The 20,263-nt window shown below is 40.3% G+C and overlaps 1 protein-coding gene across 1 annotated transcript in view; it reads left to right on the top strand.

Moving 5' to 3' along the window:
* Positions 1-331: 331 nt before the first annotated feature.
* runx1 (RUNX family transcription factor 1) overlaps positions 332-20,263 on the top strand; it is a 53,777-nt gene continuing 33,845 nt past the window's right edge. Inside the window, exon 1 of the mRNA XM_070930346.1 lies at positions 332-404. Within this exon, the coding sequence (XP_070786447.1) occupies positions 347-404 (58 nt within the window). The 5' untranslated portion in view covers positions 332-346. The remainder of the gene's footprint in view (positions 405-20,263) is intronic.

Genomic DNA, 20,263 nt, shown 5'->3' with positions numbered 1-20,263 from the left:
TCAAATCCAAGAGAATACACAGAAAATGACCTCATATCCTCAAGGACAACGACACAACTACTAGAAATCCCAGCAGGTTAGATTTATCTTGTGCTTTACTTTTATATCTAATAATTTTAAAGTTACAAACATTGGTGTGTTGGTGTAATGTGTGAGTCATACACTACATGCATTCCATACATACACGCATATACACATCCACATAGATAGATGTGGCCATGAATGTTGATGTTTTAGTTTGTTGTCTTATTGACTTTTCATTGTGTGTGTATACATGTGTGTTTTTATTCATGCACAGATAAAAAAAAGAGTGGAGAAGAAGAAAAATCAGAAGAATAATCATTTTATGGCATCCAACAGTATCTTTGAGTCACTGTCGTCCTTTCAGCCAGCTTTTATACGAGGTAAGTGTATTTTTCTGTCCGTGCGTGTGTATGTTTGCATATTCATGTGTTTAGCTTATCTTTTGGCTGTTTCTGTTGGGCTTTATGGGTTGATAAAGATCTTTTGAAGTATTCATGTGTATTTCATGATTAATGATGAATTTGTTGATTGTTTGAAAAGTTTCTGTTTGTGAATGCTGTTCTTGAATGTTTGCCTGTATCCATGTGGTCATTCACAACATGAATTAAAACTGCACTTTCACATAAACTTAGCTGTGAAGCTGCTAGCCCCAAAACTCAAATTCATTATACAGCTTTTACTGGAATGTCTAAATTCAGCTTGAGGCTCTGTGATTTTAGTATTTGTATGCACTATTCAATGATCTTATTCCCATTTGTGTGATGTGAGTTTTTTTAGCCTCTATTACAGTATTAATAACAGGTACAAACACTACTGTTAGTCAGCATGTTTACTGATTTTACATACATAACTCAATGTTCCTGTTGTTGGATTGCATCTGCTCTGCAAAATGTTTTCAAGTTCTGTTGTAACGGAAGAATTTGAAAAGATTTTTGATAACTGGATGAACTGAACAGTCCACCTGGAATAAAATAATTAAAGGCTGTTGGGCAAGCCAGAACCTGTAAGCATATTCATTGAATCACTCTGTTATCCCATAGGAATGTTTGCAGTGTGCGCTCAAAATTGAACATGCACAGTAAAACCCAATTAAAGATACCCAATACCAGTAACAGCATAAGAAAAACAATACAGCATATACAGTACACAGTACCACACAGCACTACAGTGTTACAAGTACACTGATGTTAGCATAGGTGTAAAAGACTCAATACAGCAAAGAACAATGCACAATACAATACTACAATAATTAACATTAGGTATAGTGTTAGAGTTTTATGTTCAAAGCTTATGTTGTCAAAAGTGTGTTTAGTACCTACTCCCAGTGCTGCAACTCATACATGTGTGATATAGAGTGAAACGGCCAATGGGATAAAGGAATTTGCTCTGTATTTTTTGGAAACCCCAAGACATTGTTCTGATGGAAAGGCCTGAAGCTCATTGAACATTGTCTAGCTTAGTACTTATTATTTCACTGCCTTTGGGCATCTTATTAAATGGGCTGTAGTAATAGTAGCTACAGGTCAGCTTGCTATCCAGGCCAAAGACTGGCTGACAAGAATAAAGCCCGGTAGATATCCGTGTAGAAATACATGTTAAATGCAGAGACATTGTGGTGTAACAAGCAGGCAGCCTAAAGTTTGGAGGGACCATCAACAGCTAGCTTAGCATCTCTGACTGCATACAGCTCTCCAGAAATCCTGACCTCACCATGAAGCTGTGGGGTTCACATACCTTCAAACTCTAAATAAAACTAGATGACTCCTGAGTAGCGTACCCACAGCTAACATTAGCAAGCCGGCTAAGAACACACAACAGGGAGGGTGACGGGGGGAGGAGAGGGAGGAATGTGGCAGGCATTCCTTCCTGCTGCATCAACCAGCAGCTGTGTGAATTACTATACAGGTCTGCTTAATTTTTCCAGCACTGGCTGTCCCTATGTTACACGAATTGACGTACTGCTCCACATCTTTTCATGATTAGTCATCTATTTTGATAGTTTGCCTTCACTCACTGCTGTGAAATAAATAATTTATTTATTCTTTTTAGGGTTTTCAGTGTGGAGTATAAATGTAGCTCCTCTCCAGTTTGAATCATGAACACAAGGCATTCTTTTTGTTATGGGAATTTATATTGCACATCCATGCCATCAAGCATGCCGTGAGAACTAGATAAAATAAATCACACAAAATATAAATTGAGTCTAGTGAGCATTCTCACAGAGAATTATCATTAAAAACAAAAATCTCAGAAACACAAAATATAGCTTGCATAATACATTAACCTTGAGGGCTATAAACTGTTAAATTCACAGATTATTACCTTTCTGCACATTCACTGAAACATAGGTATGCTATCATACATTGCTATTATGTTAACTCCACTAGCATGTCAGCTGAAGCGTAGAAAGAACAGATAACTTTGCATACCTCATTATCCACGTTAACTAAGAAAGGAAGCTTATGAATCTTCACTTAATTCAAATCTTTGTGAGCATTATTACAGTACCATAACTTAAACACCATACTCTGTTGAACTTGGCTGGTGCTCTGCCTCTCATGGTAATATGTAGAGCGCAACCAATAATAACCTGATCCCACAAGAGTATTGGTTCCGCTATGGAAATATGAGGCAGGTCTTTTTAGACATGTTCTTACGTTTATGTTCCTAATCATATTTATGTGAATTAACAAAAAGATTATTTTATTAAAATGTAGATTATTCTTATATTAAATGAACTTAAGCTGTATAACTGACTCTGATGGCAGCTTCAAGAAGTGGATCCGCCCATCACTGGGACACTTTCTGTGTTGAACATTAATGTTAACAAACGTAATAGTTAGATAGAATAGTAATAGAACATCTCCAAAACCATGGGAATTAATCTGTGAGGTCCAAAACTGATGTTGGGTGATAAGGGCAGTCAAGTTTTTCCACACTAAACGGGGAAAACCATTTATTTATGGACCTGGCTTTGTGCATGGGGGGGTTGTCATGTTGAAACAGGAAAGGGACAAACACAAAGTTGGAATCATTCTATTGGAACTAACAAGCCTAGCCAAAAGCAGGAAAAATCCCACTCTTCAGTTCCCCTCAACTCTGTGAAGCTTTTTAGCTCATTGTGCTGGTTTTCCGGCCTGCAAACTCTGTTCTCATCAACTTTGTTTCCAGCAGTAGCAGGCAGCTGTTTTCAGTGACTCAGTTAGCCACATCTCTGGCTGCACACAGCTCTCCAGAAGTCCTGACCTCACGGTGAAGCTGTTGGGTTCACACACCCTCAAACTCTAAATAAAACTAGGTGACTCCTGAGTAGTGTACCCACAACTAACATTAGCAAGCCAGCTAAGAACACACAACATGTGAATAAGACAACTGTGGAAGTACCAGGAGCCTTGTTTCTTGTTAGAGGACTTGTATTTCTCCTCTTTTTCCTGCTCAGCAGCAAACAGCCAACAGATACAGTTAGAGACTAGCTGGTAAACAGTGCAGCATTTAGCAGCTAAAGCTAACTCCAAATGAATGCTAATATTTTTTTCGTGGATATGTAACTGTAGGTAAGTGTTTGCTAACATGTTAGCCATATCCTAACCTTATATAGGAAAATTTAAAAAACTCAACACATCTAAATACTAGTAACTATTGTCCTACCCTCTTACACCATACATTAACTGGTTGCTTTATTACAAAAGTAGAATAAAAGAAGACTTTACTAAAACACATGAGAAGTGGTGGATTCATCTTCAAGTTGATAAAATCTTCTTTAAGATCTTCAAGCTGTTGATTTAATACCATTACTGTAGTGGTTGATGTAGAAAAAAAACTTGATCTTGCATGTCTTTGCTGCAGAAATTCTCAAGAACACATTGTGACAGTGTTCAAGTGTGTGTGTTTCCTGTTAAATCTTGGTACAGCGCTTTAACAAATGCAGTTATTCTTGACTGCATCACACTTCTGACATCACTGTCTGCATTTGCACCGACTCATCTTATTTTAAGTTTCACACAACATCATCAGTACACATAACACTGCATGTTTCTGCTGGAAAACAGTATACATGCACATTGCATACATTCCCCGCCACAGTGTTTTCAGGCTTTTGGCAGCATCCTCACATGCTGCTTACTTGAATGAAAGTTTGTAGCTGACAGAAAAGCTTCACACAATGAGAATGACAATGTAGCTTTAAGATCAATGGTTGTAGCTCCAGTGTGTTGGACTCCTTTCCTCAGGTTTTAGTCCCTCAGATGATCAAACCACAGCAAGTAGAATTTTAACCAGTATGAGGTGATCAAATCACATGTGGTTAACCCATCAGTGGTTAAGAATCAATGTGACTCTCATCCCTGATTGGTTTCCATCTCCTGCACTCTGATTGGCTGTTGTTGAATAGTTATGTCATCACTTAACTCTCGCTTTTGTAACATTAAAAATCTACTGAACACACATTGCTGCCTAACTCCACCTACATGTACACACATGTGTATGCATGTGTGGTGTGGTGTATGTGTCTGTTAGTCTGTACTCAGTTTTAGAACAATCTGCCAGTCACACTATGCTGCTTTATCAGTGTGTGTGCGTGTGTGTGTGTGTGTGTGTGTGTGTGTGTGTGTGCAGTTACTAGAGTTGTTCCCTTGTTGAGATGATCTACTCTGACTTATGAGCTTCAGTTTATCTGCTGAGGCAAAGAGCACAACACAAAACACTTTATGTTTTACTCAAAGTACTTACTTTTACTTAATGTTACTGAACTAATCATATGAAAAGCAAACACAAATCTCCAGATGATCTCAATTACTGCTCTTGGTCAGATTGATGCAAATTAATATGAATTCTGTTTTAACCCCATCAATGGCATCTTTAATGAACCCACACCTACTTAAAATCAAAATATTTTCCAAGTCAGACAAGTCATAGTGTCATATACTGATGCAAAGTTAAAATCTTATCTCCTGTCACCTTCATGTTCAGCTCTATCAAAATATGTCTTGGGGAAAAAATCTGCAAGAATACAAAAGAAAGCTTTAATTGTGACAACACTGGTCTTTCTTAGGCAAATGCCCTCATAAAGGAAATCTGACATCATAATCACTTCCATGAAACAGGGTTCAAACATCTATAATAACTTTAAAGGGATTTCTGATTCCAGTGTGCAGCTACCTTCTTTTTGTATTCTTGTATAGTACAGTGTAATGGATTACCGTTTGATTCAACATATCAGACACAATGTTCATATCAAAAGCATCAAGTGTACAAACAAGCAGTACTTCAGAGCAAGTAGCCTGAATCAAGTAACCTACTCTGAGAAAGTGTTTGTTTTTATGGGCCAAGGTGCAGTCTGAATAAATTAGTTTTCAGTCTGAATATATGAGTTTTCAGTCTGAGACAGAACATTTGTAGAGTCTCTGCTGTCCTGGTGTCGATGGGGAGTTTGTATGGATCCAGGACCACAAACAGTGGTGATTTTGTTGAGTGGTAGCTGTGCACCCCTCGTACTGAGGGAGTAGCAGGCTGATTGGCAGCAGAGTGTAGTGGACGGGCTGGGGTGTGTGGTTTGACCATGTCCTGGGTTTAGGATGGGCCTATTTATATTAACCCTTTATTTAAGCTTCTCTGAAAGCAAACTTTGTTTTTCAGGAGTCTCCTTTTCTTTTTCTTTACCCCTCCCTCTCTATTCTCCTTCCATCCCTCCTTTCCCGCTCCATATATCTCAGATGTTTGACTGAAAACGAGAGCAACACAACGTTGTTTTTGTGCAAATCCGTTTGTTGAATTTGCATTGTTCCCTTCCCTCTGTTCATATATCAAAGTTCATTGAAACTTGTTTTGCTGCTTTTCTGTAATTCTTTTTCTTTAATTTACGTCCAGTCACTTCTGAACCCATCGTGGTGCACGCTACATCAGCCACTTTCCACTTGTCGACATTGTTCGCCTTTTGCGGCTACATCGTACGCGCCTGTCCAGAGCTGATTCTGGTTATCTTGAGACTCCACCTGTGTGTGTCAGTGTGTATGTGTGTGAGTTTCACGGAGACAGAAAGAGAGTGTGTTATCAGGAGACGGCAAAGCGTAACAAAGGAAACTCCACGGGTCTGCTTCAGGCTGATTTTAAAAGATGCTGACTCTCAGTATGTTGCCACATTCAGACATACTCGTGTTCACAGAGCACTTGTATTCTCACACAACACTAATATATGAGCTTTCTCACATTCATTACTTACCACAGTTTCAAAGTACACTGGCAGTGTTAAGAGGTCAGATATCAGGCAGGCCTGCTGGCCTGTTCTGTGTGCTCAGACTCCGGATGGATAGATATTATTCAGCTGCAATAAGCCAATATTTTCCTTTGTGGTTTTCCTTTTGATAGATCTCTTGTTAGGCTAGGAATGTCAGTCAATGTTTAAATTGAATCCATAAGAATTTATTTAAATTGAGTAAGCACTGAGTGGTACAAATTCAGGATATATATGCAAATACACATACACATACACATATACATATATATACATACACATAAACCCTTCCCCAAAAAAGGAAAATGATATGAAAAAAACTAATAGAAGAGCAGAAAGAAAGAAAATGAAAAGGTTGATCAACTGATCGATTCATTGATTAAATGCACTATTTTACTGAATGCATTTTAAAATGATCAGTTATCTTTATCCTGTATCTGAACTGATCCCAATGACACTGGTTCTATATGTCATAATATAATAATACAAACATGAATGTATGGATAAATGTTGTATCTTTCCCTTATAAAATGACTAATATGTTGGTGAAAACGCTGATATACATCTACTTTTTATTATTATATATATTATATTATGTTATATATATTATTATTTTATATATTATTAGTTTTACATTCTACGATTGATGCTTTTAATGGCATGCCCCATTTCTGGTTAATGTCTATACTGTGAAGAATAGAACTGGTAGATTTATGGCACATTATTTATGGCGCATCAACAAATAATGTTCAGTGTCTAGCACTCTTTATTATGATGAGTACATTATGATTATACTTTCTCACTGTAACTCAAACTACATGCCTTTTTTACTCCCTTTTTAAAAAATATAAAAATAAAAAAAGCATTGTATAGCCACCATCTCATATTATTAAATTGAATGGCGTATATAGGAACATAGTCCTTCTTACTTCATGTAGCCATACTTAACTTTTACATTTTAAGATATAAAAGACATCAATTAATTAATGACAGACAGCGATCAATTCATCATAGCGCTGTTGTTGGCAACGCTTCATTTTAAAATGTTTCTATCAAAAAACTCTGACAAACGCCTAACATTTGCATTTTACTGCTGGCGATTCCATTTACGTTTCAAAAATCATGAGGTGTTCATTTGTGAAGATTATCTTGCTGAGCAAAACATATAAGTATCATACACTTTTGTTTGTCACAGAGTTTATTGTCTGCAATAATCCAAAAGTCCCATTGGCTTTTTGTCGAGGGAACCAGGGCGAACACTCGATTGCGTCTCACGGTCAATGCATGAGAGTTAGCAGCCCTGCTTTTCATGACAGTGATGTTGTTACCACTCACCTTTTAGCCAGTCACATGCCCCCTGCCTCTCTTAAGCTAGCAAGCTCAACAACTGCTACCGTATGTAGCAGTTAGCTCCTGTTAGCTAGAGCAACAACAATCAACTATCTGCTGCTGTAAATAAAAACAGTACACAGGCACAGACAACGTCCCCTTTTATTTAAATGACTTGACAAGGCTGCACATGCTACCTACCTAACTGGGGTTGTAAACATGGTTTATTACTCAGTATCAAAGAGACAGTGTTATCACCAGCAGTTAACGTGAGTTAAATTAGACACACAACTGAATAATCCAAACTCACAGGCTAGTAAGCCGTCTGGGTAGATAGCAATAACTGCTTATAAGCAGCCTTGTTATTTGGCTTAAAATCTGACAAGGTTTAGTTCTAGCTAACAGCAGCTAACTTTCTAAATTTGGTAGCAGTTGTTGAACTTGTTAGCTTAAGAGAAGCAGGGGGTACATTATTGGAGGGAGGTGAGAGGGTGGTGACTGGTGGTGGAATTAATGGACAACCCATTCTACTTCCTGAGCCACAGCCGCAACTCAATCCTGTTTAACTAACAGAGGCTGTTTCACTGTTTCAAAATGTCAGTTGGCCGTGTGTGTGTGTGTGTGTGGTGTGTGTGCGTGTGCGTGTTTGTGTCTGTGAGACAGAGAGAGAGAGAGAGAGAGAGAGAGTTGTAACAGACAGAGGAGATAGTGAGGGAAGGAGGAAGCGAGGAGGATGTGTTTGACAGAGCGACCGTTAGAAAGACAAGGCCTTGCATTCAACACACACACATACACACGTCAACGGCAGAGCAATACTGTTGCTGTTAACATTAACAACAGAAACTACACACACAGACATTGATACACAAAGACTCCACAGACCTTGTTATGAACTTGTAGACATCAGATATTCAATGCAAATTATTTTTTTGGAACAATTTGTAGACCAGACAAAGAGACGATCTCTGTGTGGGGCATCCAGTTTTGCATTTACTGTATATTGGTTAGCCATGCTTTTAAACCACACACACAGAAACTCGCTCTCTGTGTCATGCACACACACACACTTACCAAAGCCACAAGCCAAGCAGAGTTTTCCAATAAATAACCGCAAGAGAGGGCTGACTGGACTTCATCTGTGTGTGTGTGTGTGTGTGTGTGTGTGTGTGTGTTTGCCCCTGCATGAAAAGAAAAACAAGTTGGAGCAAAACAACAGCATGAGAAACGGAAATCGTTATTTTAGCAGTCTACTAACAGGAAGAAGGGAGGAGGAGCTAACATGAAGAGAGAAAAAAAGGAGTGAAAATAAGAAGGAGGAGGATGAAGATGTACTGAAGAAAGAGGAGCAGGAGGCTACTGCTGACAGCAGGACTGAGGAAGGAGACATTTGATGTGACAGGATCCCAACTCCATCCTACAGTATCACAAGCAGGGGCATACACGCAACTAGTGTCGGGGTCTAATCCCCACACCTATCTGGTGGAGCTTTTTTCTGAAACTGACAATCCGACAGTCATGCCCATTTCCCGAAGCAATTGGCCAGTTGTGTGAAGGTGGGAACAAAGGCAGGGTCACTGAATTTTCTTTTAAGCTCTGTTTTTCACAAGAAGAGAGACCAGATTTCAGACCACTGTTGCTTGTCATACTCCTTGCTCTCGCCTCATGTTGCCTGCTCTGTCACTGATGACACCATGAAATTCAATTTCATATGATGACAGCAATGAGGAAAGAAAACAACAGAGAGAAGACACAGAGAGAAGACACTCAGGGAGGACAGAAAACACAAATAAGCAAACAATGAGGCTTCATACTAAAAAATGCACAACAGAGCGACACAGGAAATCATTCCTGCCTGTGGCCATCAGACTGTTTAACTCCTCCCTCTGAGTGTCAGACACTCAGGAAGAGACTGGAAATCTGTATCTACCTCACCTGTTCATACACCACCTCACTATTTATTCTAAATGTTTAAGTGCAATACATATATAGTCACACACTTTAGTGCAACACATACATACATATACATTGTTATTGTATATATTTTTACCTCATTTCACTTAAATACTGTAAATGTGTATATTTTGTATTTTGTATTTCTTATTTTTATATTTTATACATACTCTTAGTTCTAAATTATGCTACTTTCTACTCTTGAATGGGAGCACCGGTACTGTACAATTTCCCCCCTGGGGATCAATAAAGTATTTCTGATTCTGATTCTGATATGAGTGAATATACTTATCAAACAGAGGGAATGAGAAATAAAGGTCTGTCTCTAATATAAGCCTGCTTCAAATAAATGCCTGGTACCCTCTGCAAGGCCCCGGACATTATTTCAGTGTAGGCCCGATGTGTGATTTCTGCCTGAAGGTCCATTGGTCAGTTCCAGATGGTTTGGAACCAACAGTGTAGCTGACACCAGTGAAGATTCTGCCATCATAACGATTCACTGATACTGGCGTATAGACAAGGAAAAAAATAGTAACACAAATGTCAGTAATGCTCCACCAACACTATGAATTCCTGAACAACTGCAGCTTGTGCTCGTTTATACAGGGCAGGCATGCATACATGAAGGCACATTGTTGCGGGGCTCATGCACTTTGACCATATGCTTAAATTATGTATTCTCTACAGCCAAGTACGGTCACATATCTGCAGCGATAAACAATCCGCAGGGCTGAGGGTTTACTAGGTCAGCTACCTGGGCGAGTCTCAATCTACCTATTGGGGAGCCTATTTATGGGAAAATATGGATCATAGACAGTTCAGATTGGCGACCACACCTTCTCCATTCTAGTGGTCAACACTGGTGCCTCCCATGGCTGTGTGCTCAGCCCCCTCCTAGTCATGCTGTGCATCAACAACTGCAATCCCCAACATGGAGGGAACTCAATTGTGAAGTTTGCGGATGCCACCACAATCATTGGCTGGATTACAAACAATGATGAGATTTCATATCAGGAGGAAATCAATAATCTTGAGTGGTGCAGAGAGAACAACCTACTGCTCAACGTCAGCAAAACCAAGGAGCTGATAATTGATTTTAGAAAAAAGGAGATGGAGACACAACCCTGTCTGCATCAGTGGAGCTGAGGTAGAGCAGGTGAATAGTTTCAGGTTCCTGGGAATCAATATCACAGAGAACCTGTCATAGACATCACACATCTCCACATGGATGGTGGCATGGTGAATGAGACTTAGCTGTAAAGTGCTTTGGGAACCGTGAAGGTTGAAAGGCGCTATATAAGTGAGATCATTTACCATTTACCATTTACATTGGTATAGAAAGCTCAGAAACAGCTGTTTAAGGAAACTTAAGAGGGCAAATTTTCAGTGCCAAGTTTACTTTTACAGAGGAGCAATAGAAAACATCCTGACTGGAAACATTGCAAACTGGCATGGGATGTGCATGGCCCAGGATAGGAGGGCTATACAGCGGTGATTAAAAACGCCCAGAACATCATTGGTAACCATCTACCGCATCAGTGATATTGGAGTGTTTCAGAGAATACAGATAACGCACATAAAAGCCTCTGTGCATGCTCATAGCTTACGCGCCATCTAAGGAGGAGCATAAACAAAGCCTTATGATGAAGTTTTTAGCCAGCAATGTGGGTGAAACCAATAGGAACAACAATTTTTGAGTGAAAAGAGTTAAAGGGTGACAGAATTTATTTTATATGCAATGTACCTAACTCTACAATAAAGTAAACCTTACTGGCCTTTTTGCAAAAATACCTTCAGACAAATCTATTTGGCCCAAATGTATTCTAAGCCTGGATCAGATGCGGTCCAAAGCTGGTCGGCAACAGTACAACAAAAGCAGTTTTGTAGTGATGGCAAATTTGGCCGTGATCTGGCAAGTCAGTTTAAACTGTGTAGGATTGTGGTTTTTCTTAAAAAAAAAAAGAAAAGAAAACATTAATTGTATTTGTTGTTTGTGACAGGATGCAAATTTTGGTCTCCCGTATGAAAGTTGGATTAACTACATGCCCATCAATCACCTCGAACCCCATACCCTTACTTTCCACCTCTTTACATAAGGGACATACTACTTCCTGCATTGCCACTGGACATTGGCATTGGACACAAATTGTGAGGGTTGTCATCCAATATAGATAATGGGCCGAAAAAAAGTTGTATTTGATTACAAATGATGAATTTCTATAAACCCTAAAGTGTAAATTCAGTAAGCACTCCATCCTGCTCTTCAAAAAGGAAATGAGTGAAATGCTGTACTAGGGTACTTTAGTCCTGCCATTTGATTCCCATACGCACACATTTGCTTTCAAGCAGATAGAAATGTGTTTTCCAGCATGCTGCTGATGTTGGGAAGTCCATGAGAATTAAATGGAAATTGGGATAGATGAAAGAGCAGAAGGAAGGACTTATGAGAAGTTAGTACTGTTCTTTTACCAGAAACCCCTCCTTCTCCTCCCTCCTACTATGTATGACAACTATTTCTCAACTGGTCACAGTGTTCACACTGTCGAGCAGAGTTGGAGTCTGAAAGGTCACTTTTTTTTTTTACCATTTTCATCCTCCTGTCATCAGCTTGTCCAACTGTGTTCAGGGTTAGAAAACATGTACCAGCTGCTCCAAATTTAGGTTTGAATTAAAACCTACAACTAAAAGTTTATGTTGTGACCATCAGTTTTAATTATTTCAACTTTCTGAGAAATCAGGTTTTCTTTTTTAGCTTAGGGTGGAGGGTTTTAAAAACTACGATAGCATGAGCCATCGCGCCATTGCTCAAAATGCACCTTTAGAGTCATAGTTGGCGCATCACCCTATGTTTTTATGTCCACAGGATTGCACATTTGACTTTTTATTAAAGAACCAGATATTTTCTAACACAGTTGCTTATCGTTTATACTGATGATTCAACTAGGAGAGTTTCATGTCCATATAAGCCTTGAAGGGCCCTAACAATGTCTACTTTTTACTTCTGGAATCAAGGGGCGCCATCCCACTTCTCTTGTTTTTTGGAAACCAAGATGATGTGACCATATTTGGATGATATTAGGGTGGAGCTGGGGATCAGAGAACATGAAGACAACATCCAGACCTACCTACAGTGCATCCGGAAAGTATTCACGGCGCTTCACTTTTTCCACATTTTGTTATGTTACACCCTTATTCCAAAATGGATTAAATTAATTTTTTTCCTCAAAATTCTACACACAACACCCCATAATGACAATGTGAAAAAAGTTTTTTTGAAATTTTTGCAAATTTATTAAAAATAAAAAACTAAGAAATCACATGTACATAAGTATTCACAGCCTTTGCCATGAAGCTCAAAATTGAGCTCAGGTGCATCCTGTTTCCACTGATCATCCTTGAGATGTTTCTGCAGCTTAATTGGAGTCCACCTGTGGTAAATTCAGTTGATTGGACATGATTTGGAAAGGCACACACCTGTCTATATAAGGTCCCACAGTTGACAGTGCATGTCAGAGCACAAACCAAGCATGAAGTCAAAGGAATTGTCTGTAGACCTCCGAGACAGGATTGTCTCGAGGCACAAATCTGGGGAAGGTTACAGAAAAATTTCTGCTGCTTTGAAGGTCCCAATGAGCACAGTGGCCTCCATCATCCGTAAGTGGAAGAAGTTCGGAACCACCAGGACTCTTCCTAGAGCTGGCCGGCCATCTAAACTGAGTAATCGGGGGAGAAGGGCCTTAGTCAGGGAGGTGACCAAGAACCCGATGGTCACTCTGTCAGAGCTCCAGAGTTCCTCTGTGGAGAGAGGAGAACCTTCCAGAAGGACAACCATCTCTGCAGCAATCCACCAATCAGGCCTGTATGGTAGAGTGGCCAGACGGAAGCCACTCCTTAGTAAAAGGCACATAGCAGCCCGCCTGGAGTTTGCCAAAAGGCACCTGAAGGACTCTCAGACCATGAGAAACAAAATTCTCTGGTCTGATGAGACAAAGATTGAACTCTTTGGTGTGAATGCCAAGCGTCACGTTTGGAGGAAACCAGGCACCGCTCATCACCAGGCCAATACCATCCCTACAGTGAAGCATGGTGGTGGCAGCATCATGCTGTGGGGATGTTTTTCAGCGGCAGGAACTGGGAGACTAGTCAGGATAGAGGGAAAGATGAATGCAGCAAAGTACAGAGACATCCTGCACCGACGCTTCCCATCCAACCTGATGGAGCTTGAGAGGTGCTGCAAAGAGGAATGGGTGAAACTGCCCAAAGATAGGTGTGCCAAGCTTGTGGCATCATATTCAAAAAGACTTGAGGCTGTAATTGCTGCCAAAGGTGCATCAACAAAGTATTGAGCAAAGGCTGTGAATACTTATGTACATGTGATTTCTCAGGTTTTTTATTTTTAATAAATTTGCAAAAATCTCAAAAAAACTTTTTTCACGTTGTCATTATGGGGTGTTGTGTGTAGAATTTTGAGGAAAAAAATGAATTTAATCCATTTTGGTATAAGGCTGCAACATAACAAAATGTGGAAAAAGTGAAGCGCTGTGAATACTTTCCGGATGCACTATATACAGGCAACCTGACTGCACCTGGCTTTCCCTAAAGCATACCCTGCTTTATCGTCTATTTTACTATAAATGGGACCATAATATAGAAAATGCACATTATGCTGTATTGAAGAAGACTTGAAACTAGCAATTGAGACCAAAAACTCATTACGAAAATATTTATTGACGTAATAAATCCAGTTAGAAGTAGGGTCAACCTGGAGGTTGGTGCTTGGAGCACCAGTACCAGTAGCAGTAATGGGACTAAAAAGTGTTTATCTGAGGTTGTAAAGGAGAGGTCATTACAATATAGAGTGTTTATCCTCTGGGCAGTGTAAACATGCAATTCATGGCAATCTGCCCATTAGTTATAAATTATCTTGTCTGATATTTTATCCTGTGGGTGTCACTAGAGGGAAGCTTATGGGTTTCCGAAATAGAAAGGCTTCATCCTCTGAGGAACAGGAATGTGTTGTGTTGTAAATTTCACAACAGTCTATACATTAGATGTTGATTATTGTGTACAAGTGGAAATGTGATGCTTGAGAAACGTCAGGGGGGTCACCAAAATCATTAGGATTCCTCCTCTGGGGAGTAGCCAGTAGCTATTTCTGTATATGTGTATACACATAATTTTTAGAGGAAGTTTTTTCCATTCCTGCTTATAGCTGCAGGAAAAAAACTGTTGAAAAATTTTCATTTGTACTGCCATATGAAAGAGAGTGTGTGGATGTGTTGTGTCACCTCCTGCTGTCCAACTATTAAACTCAGTAAGGTTTTATAGCTGAGTCTCTCTGAGGAACTGTCTGCTACAACCATAATGATTCAGCACTTTGGAGCCACACACAAATGAACACACACACAGTGTCCATATATGTATAGTCACACAATCATGATGATACACATTAATAAAGAGTACCAGAAGGACTCAATAAAGTCTGTCTTTCATCTATCTATTGGTCTATTTGTAATGTTTCCTTTTGATTAACTCTGTGTAAAAACTGGTCTGTCTCTCTCTCTCTCTCTCTCTCTCTCTCTCTATCTGTGTGTGTGTGTGTGTGCGTGTGTGCATGTGAATGTGTGTGTGTGTGTGTGTGTGTGCGTGTGAGTGTGAATGTGTGTGTTTTGGGTAATTTGTCCAGCTGTGATCTCTGGCTCTTGTTTTAAAGCCTGGGAATAAGCACAGAATGCCTTCTATGGATTCATCTGTCTTTTTCTCCCTCAGTCCACACACACACACGCATGCTCATGCAGTAAACACACCTACACAGTGGCTCCCATGTGGGGATCTGGCCACACATCACACAGCCGGGCTCTACTGTTTGATCTCAGCACCTCCCCCTGCAAAAAATGTCAACACTCAGCTGATGGTTTTTAGCATGGATTTCCACCACTGTGAATAACAATAACAAGGATATTATTTTTTTCTGTTGTTTCAGAGGAATTGATGCTAAATTTTATTAAAACTGCAGAAGGGCAGGAAATAAGTGGAGAAACATAACTAATGCACTAAATCATACGCTATGGCCCTCACAGTCACAGGATCTTGTTTTAGACAGCGCTCCCTACCAATATCATAAAACACCAAATGAAGGAATATGTTTTGGAAGAATGCTGTTAGAGTTTCACACACTTGGAGAGTCTCTGACAAGGAGCACTGAAACTGGTGGATCAGGAAACAGTAATTGCCCACGTCACAGTTTACATTACATTTTTTGAATAAGATCTTAGCATAATTTTTTACAGCGTCTCCCTTCTCCTGTCCTCCTCAATCAGCTGCAGCAGGAAGAGAGAGCTCCAATAAATATCCTTTAATTTCCTCTCTTCTTTTTCATCTCTCCTCCTCTGTCTCCTCCCTCTCTGATGCCCCCGCTCACTTCCTTCCGACTGCCTGCTTAATTGCTTCAGTGTTTTATTGTAATATTAACATGTTCTGGACAGCACTGATGTCTTGTAAGATTTGATTACAATTTCACACATACTGATATGTCTCTGGACAAGGGAATGGATTTCATTACTGTGTTTCAGAGATTTTAAAGGAAATAAACCTGAAAGTATAAAAGTGAGGAGAACATGTCCCCCCATCCCCAATGAAAATGATGTTCTGGACAGCACTGATGTCTTGTAGGATTTGACTGATACAATTTCACACATACTGATATGTCTGTGGAGAAAGGAATGAATTTCATTACTGTGTTACAAAGATTTTAGAGAGGAAATAAACCTGAAAGTATAAAAGTGAGGTGGACATGTCCCCCCACCCCCAATGGAAATGATGCCCTTGCAAGGAACGCTCCGCTACATTGACACGTTGTGTGTTCTTAGCTGGCTTGCTAACATTAGCCATGGCCACGTCCCCATTCAGGAGTCACCCGGTTTTTAGAGCTGGAGGGTGTGTAAAGTCACCAATGCTAAGTTAGTTGTTGCTGGTCTATAAATCCCTCCAAATTGTAGGGCTGCCAGCTCGTTGAACAACGTCTCATTTTCTATTTCTACACGTTAAATACAAAAAAATGTGAAGTGTGGGTGTGGAAGGTCAGGGTTAGGGTTAGGCAAGTAGTGGTTAGGGGTAGGGAAAGTCTCCAGGAAATTAATGTAAGGCAATGTAATGCCCTCTGAAGTGTTGGAAACACAACTGCGTGTGTGTAGGTTTGAGGGGAACCACCAGCGAGGCCACAGACCCATATCAATGGTAAAGCTGAACCTTCTCACAGTGTGCACCCATTCTAAGCTCAGCAGCCCTTCACAGCTACCTCAGTCAATACCAAGCCCTCTATGTATGTGTATCTAAGTGTTTGTGTGTGTTGCAAGGGTGGGAAGTCAGTGGTTATGTTTAGGTTTGCAGTTTGGTTAGGGTTACAGAGACAGACCTTGACATCTTATTGTTTTCTTGCCTTTTTGGCTAATCTGGGAGATATCATTTGCAGCTAAACCTACAAGCATTCAAAAAACTGTGACAACTGTATGTTGGCATAGCTGTTTTTTAAAGAATGTCGTCACCCATCTCTATTTTCAGTCGCCCTCTTTGTTTCGCTACACTTCCCCGCTGACTCTGACCTGCTCCGAAGTTTCAAGAAACCGCAAACAGCAAACGGCCATCTGACGATCGATGAAGCCTCTGATCATCCAGAGCTTTTTCAATGTTCCTGACCCGTTTTTCTGCAGACCGCACTTGTTCCCCTCAGCCTTAATGGCCGAGATGGCGAGTGCGTGTCTGTAAAGTCTGGTGGGACAGGTGTCCTATGTGAGACGAGGCAAGGTCCCTTCAGTCCTGTGGTTAACGAAGAAGCCATGCAAAAACTTGCCTCACCCTTTTCTCACTCCTCCTCACCCCCATTTCTTCCTTCCATCCCCATTTGTCCCCACATTGTGGTTAACAAGTGAATGCAAAGTGTTGTCTTTATGTGTGTGTATGTGTGGCCCATACCCATTAGCACCCTTCTATTCTGTATTGTAAATTCCGCTCAGCGACTAAGCCTTCTGATTTATTCATTGGCTCGTTTGGGACTCTGTGCGTCCCCGTGTGGTTGGGTTTAAGATGTCTGATTGGTTGATTCTGCTGGTTCCTTCCACTTTGATTATCCGTTTTTTCCAGAATCTTCAAGGTTACTTAGCATGGAAAAGTGTGCATACACATACACACTACAAAAAGGTTAAGTAAGTAACCAAAGCCTGAGGGGTGTGAATGGCTAATTAGCTGATTGGAAGTCTCCCTCTCTGACTGTCAGATATGATCTAGGCCGTGGCAGTCATTGATTTATGTGGCTGTCTATAGTGACTCGTGCAAAGAACTGACCGCAATAAACCTGTGCCTTAGACACACAGTTAAACCAAAGTTAGCAGTTGTTAAGTAAACATTTTCCTAGAAAGACAAGTATATCCTCAAATCTATTTTAGTCAACATAGTTCACTTCTAATATGATGTTTTTGTTATTCACCAACAACAATGGAAGAAGTGGTGCTAATATAGATTTTCTTTCATGTCAATATCATTAAATGAATGGAGGGACCCCGCCCACAGTAGGAGGTGGACAGAAGGGATCAGAGAGTGAATGAGACCAAATAAAGCTGCTTGATTCTCTCCTGAATCATCATTTTCATCATCAGTCCTGGTACTCTGTTGTCCCCTCCACTCAATCCCTCGTTTCCTCAGAGATCTCCTCCTCAATCTTCTTCTCATTCTTCCCTTCCTGCCCTCAGGGCCTGGATTCATCCCTCTATCCACACACCACTGCTGCTACTCTACCCATCCCTCCATATATCTACACCAATCTATTATTCTTTCCACTTACCTTCATACGGCACCTTTTTACTATTTTACTTTGGAGGTGAGAGGCCCTGTCAATCTCAAGGTAGCCACACCCTAAAGCATACCCTGCTTTATCGTGTATTTTACTCTAAATGGGACCATAATTTATAAAATGAACATCATGCTGTATTGAAGAAGACTTCAAACTAGCGATGGAGACCATAAACTCATTAGGAAAATGTTTGCTGAGGTAATAAATCAAGTGAGAAGTAGGGTCACTTTCTCATACACTTCTATAAAATCAGACTTCTTTTTCCTACAGATGGGTGTTAAGTTGCCCTTTAAGGTTGGGGGACCTTTGGCCACAATCATGATCATGGTAAAAGAAATCAATGTTTACTGTTGGTAGGAAACCAAACGGAAGTCTCCAGTGTCAAAGTCTGACATTTTGTTGGCCCACCCATCCACCCTGACCTCCCTTTGCAGACTTTGTGGTTCTATAACAATGTCACACTATTCCTCCTTCCTTCCTAATGGACAAGAGTCTTAATTCGTACAGTTGTGAAGTGACAAGGTCATTCTCACTTTAGGGCAGCATGGTGGCACAGTGGTTAGCACAGGAAGTAGCGCAGGGTAGAGCGGGTTGGGGGTTCGATCCCCAACCCTTGTCATGTCAAAGTGTCCATCAGCAAGACACTGAACCCTAAGTTGCTCCCGATAGAGACCAGCACCTTGCATGGCAGCTTGGTCATCATCGGTGTGTGAACGTGGGAGTGAGCGGGTGAATGGGACCTGAACTAAAAGGAAGTTTTTCCTTGCCACTACCAAAGTGCTTGCTCATGGAGGGAACTGTTGGGTCTCTGTAATAACATTATAAAGAGTCGGTCTAGACCTGCTCTATTTGTAAAGTGTCATGAGATGACTTTTGTTGTGATTTGGCGCTATATAAGTAAAACTGAATTGAATTGAATTGAATTGAATTGAACTCCAAAGTGCTCAATGATAAGTGGTCTGACTTATATAGCGTGCTTTGGGAATCGTGACGGTTTCCATTTACCATTTTGCTTAAACATGTGAATACATGGTCCAGACTGAAACTTCTCATCAGCTATTAGATGAATGCCATAAAATTTGTGATATATATTGTGATAGATATTCGTGTCTCCCTCCAAATTAATAACTTGATCATCTGGCCAATCTATCCAATAGTTCCCACCAGCCTCAGCTGTACTGTTAATTAGCAAATGTTAGCTAATATACTTAAACATATATAAATAAAATATTAACTATAAACAACAACATGTTAGCATTGTCATTGTAAGCATGTTAGCATGATAGCATTTATCTCAAAGGGCCAGCGTGCCTAAGTACATCACAGAGCTGCTAGCGTGGCTGCAGACTCTTAGTTTGTTGCTGTACAAGCTGAACAGGTAGTTGGTATATAACACAATTATGCTTTACATCACTGTATGGATCCACTGTTTCGACATCACTACTTTTGTTACACTCTGTGATCACTTATTTTGTGTTTTATTACAGCTGCTTGTGTTGGATTGAAAAGAGAGTTGGTGTGAGAAGGTTTGCGTCTTACCATCACTGTTATCAGGAGTAACTGTACATTCACTGTGTCTGTGACAATTCTCCAGCATTGTTTTTGAAAACTTCACTTTTATCAGCCCACATAACTTGAGACCTGATGAGGGTGTTTTGGAAAAGCTCCATTTAAATGTCAAGCGAAGGCCCAGATAACTGTGTCTTCATATTTGTCCATGTTGACATGGCCTCAGTGCGAGGCATCTGTCAGCATTCAAGTTCATTCATCTCTTAGCCGACACTCCACAGACGTGGAATGGACAGAATTGGTCGTCCCTGCAGAAAATCTTTCTGATCAGTTGTGACGCCCATGTTCACTGTCCAGCTTGCAGTGTGTGTGTGTGT

Source organism: Enoplosus armatus, chromosome 24, assembly GCF_043641665.1.
Source record: "Enoplosus armatus isolate fEnoArm2 chromosome 24, fEnoArm2.hap1, whole genome shotgun sequence".
NCBI classification, from domain to species: Eukaryota; Metazoa; Chordata; class Actinopteri; order Centrarchiformes; family Enoplosidae; genus Enoplosus; species Enoplosus armatus.
This window is presented reverse-complemented; position numbering and strand designations above follow the sequence as displayed.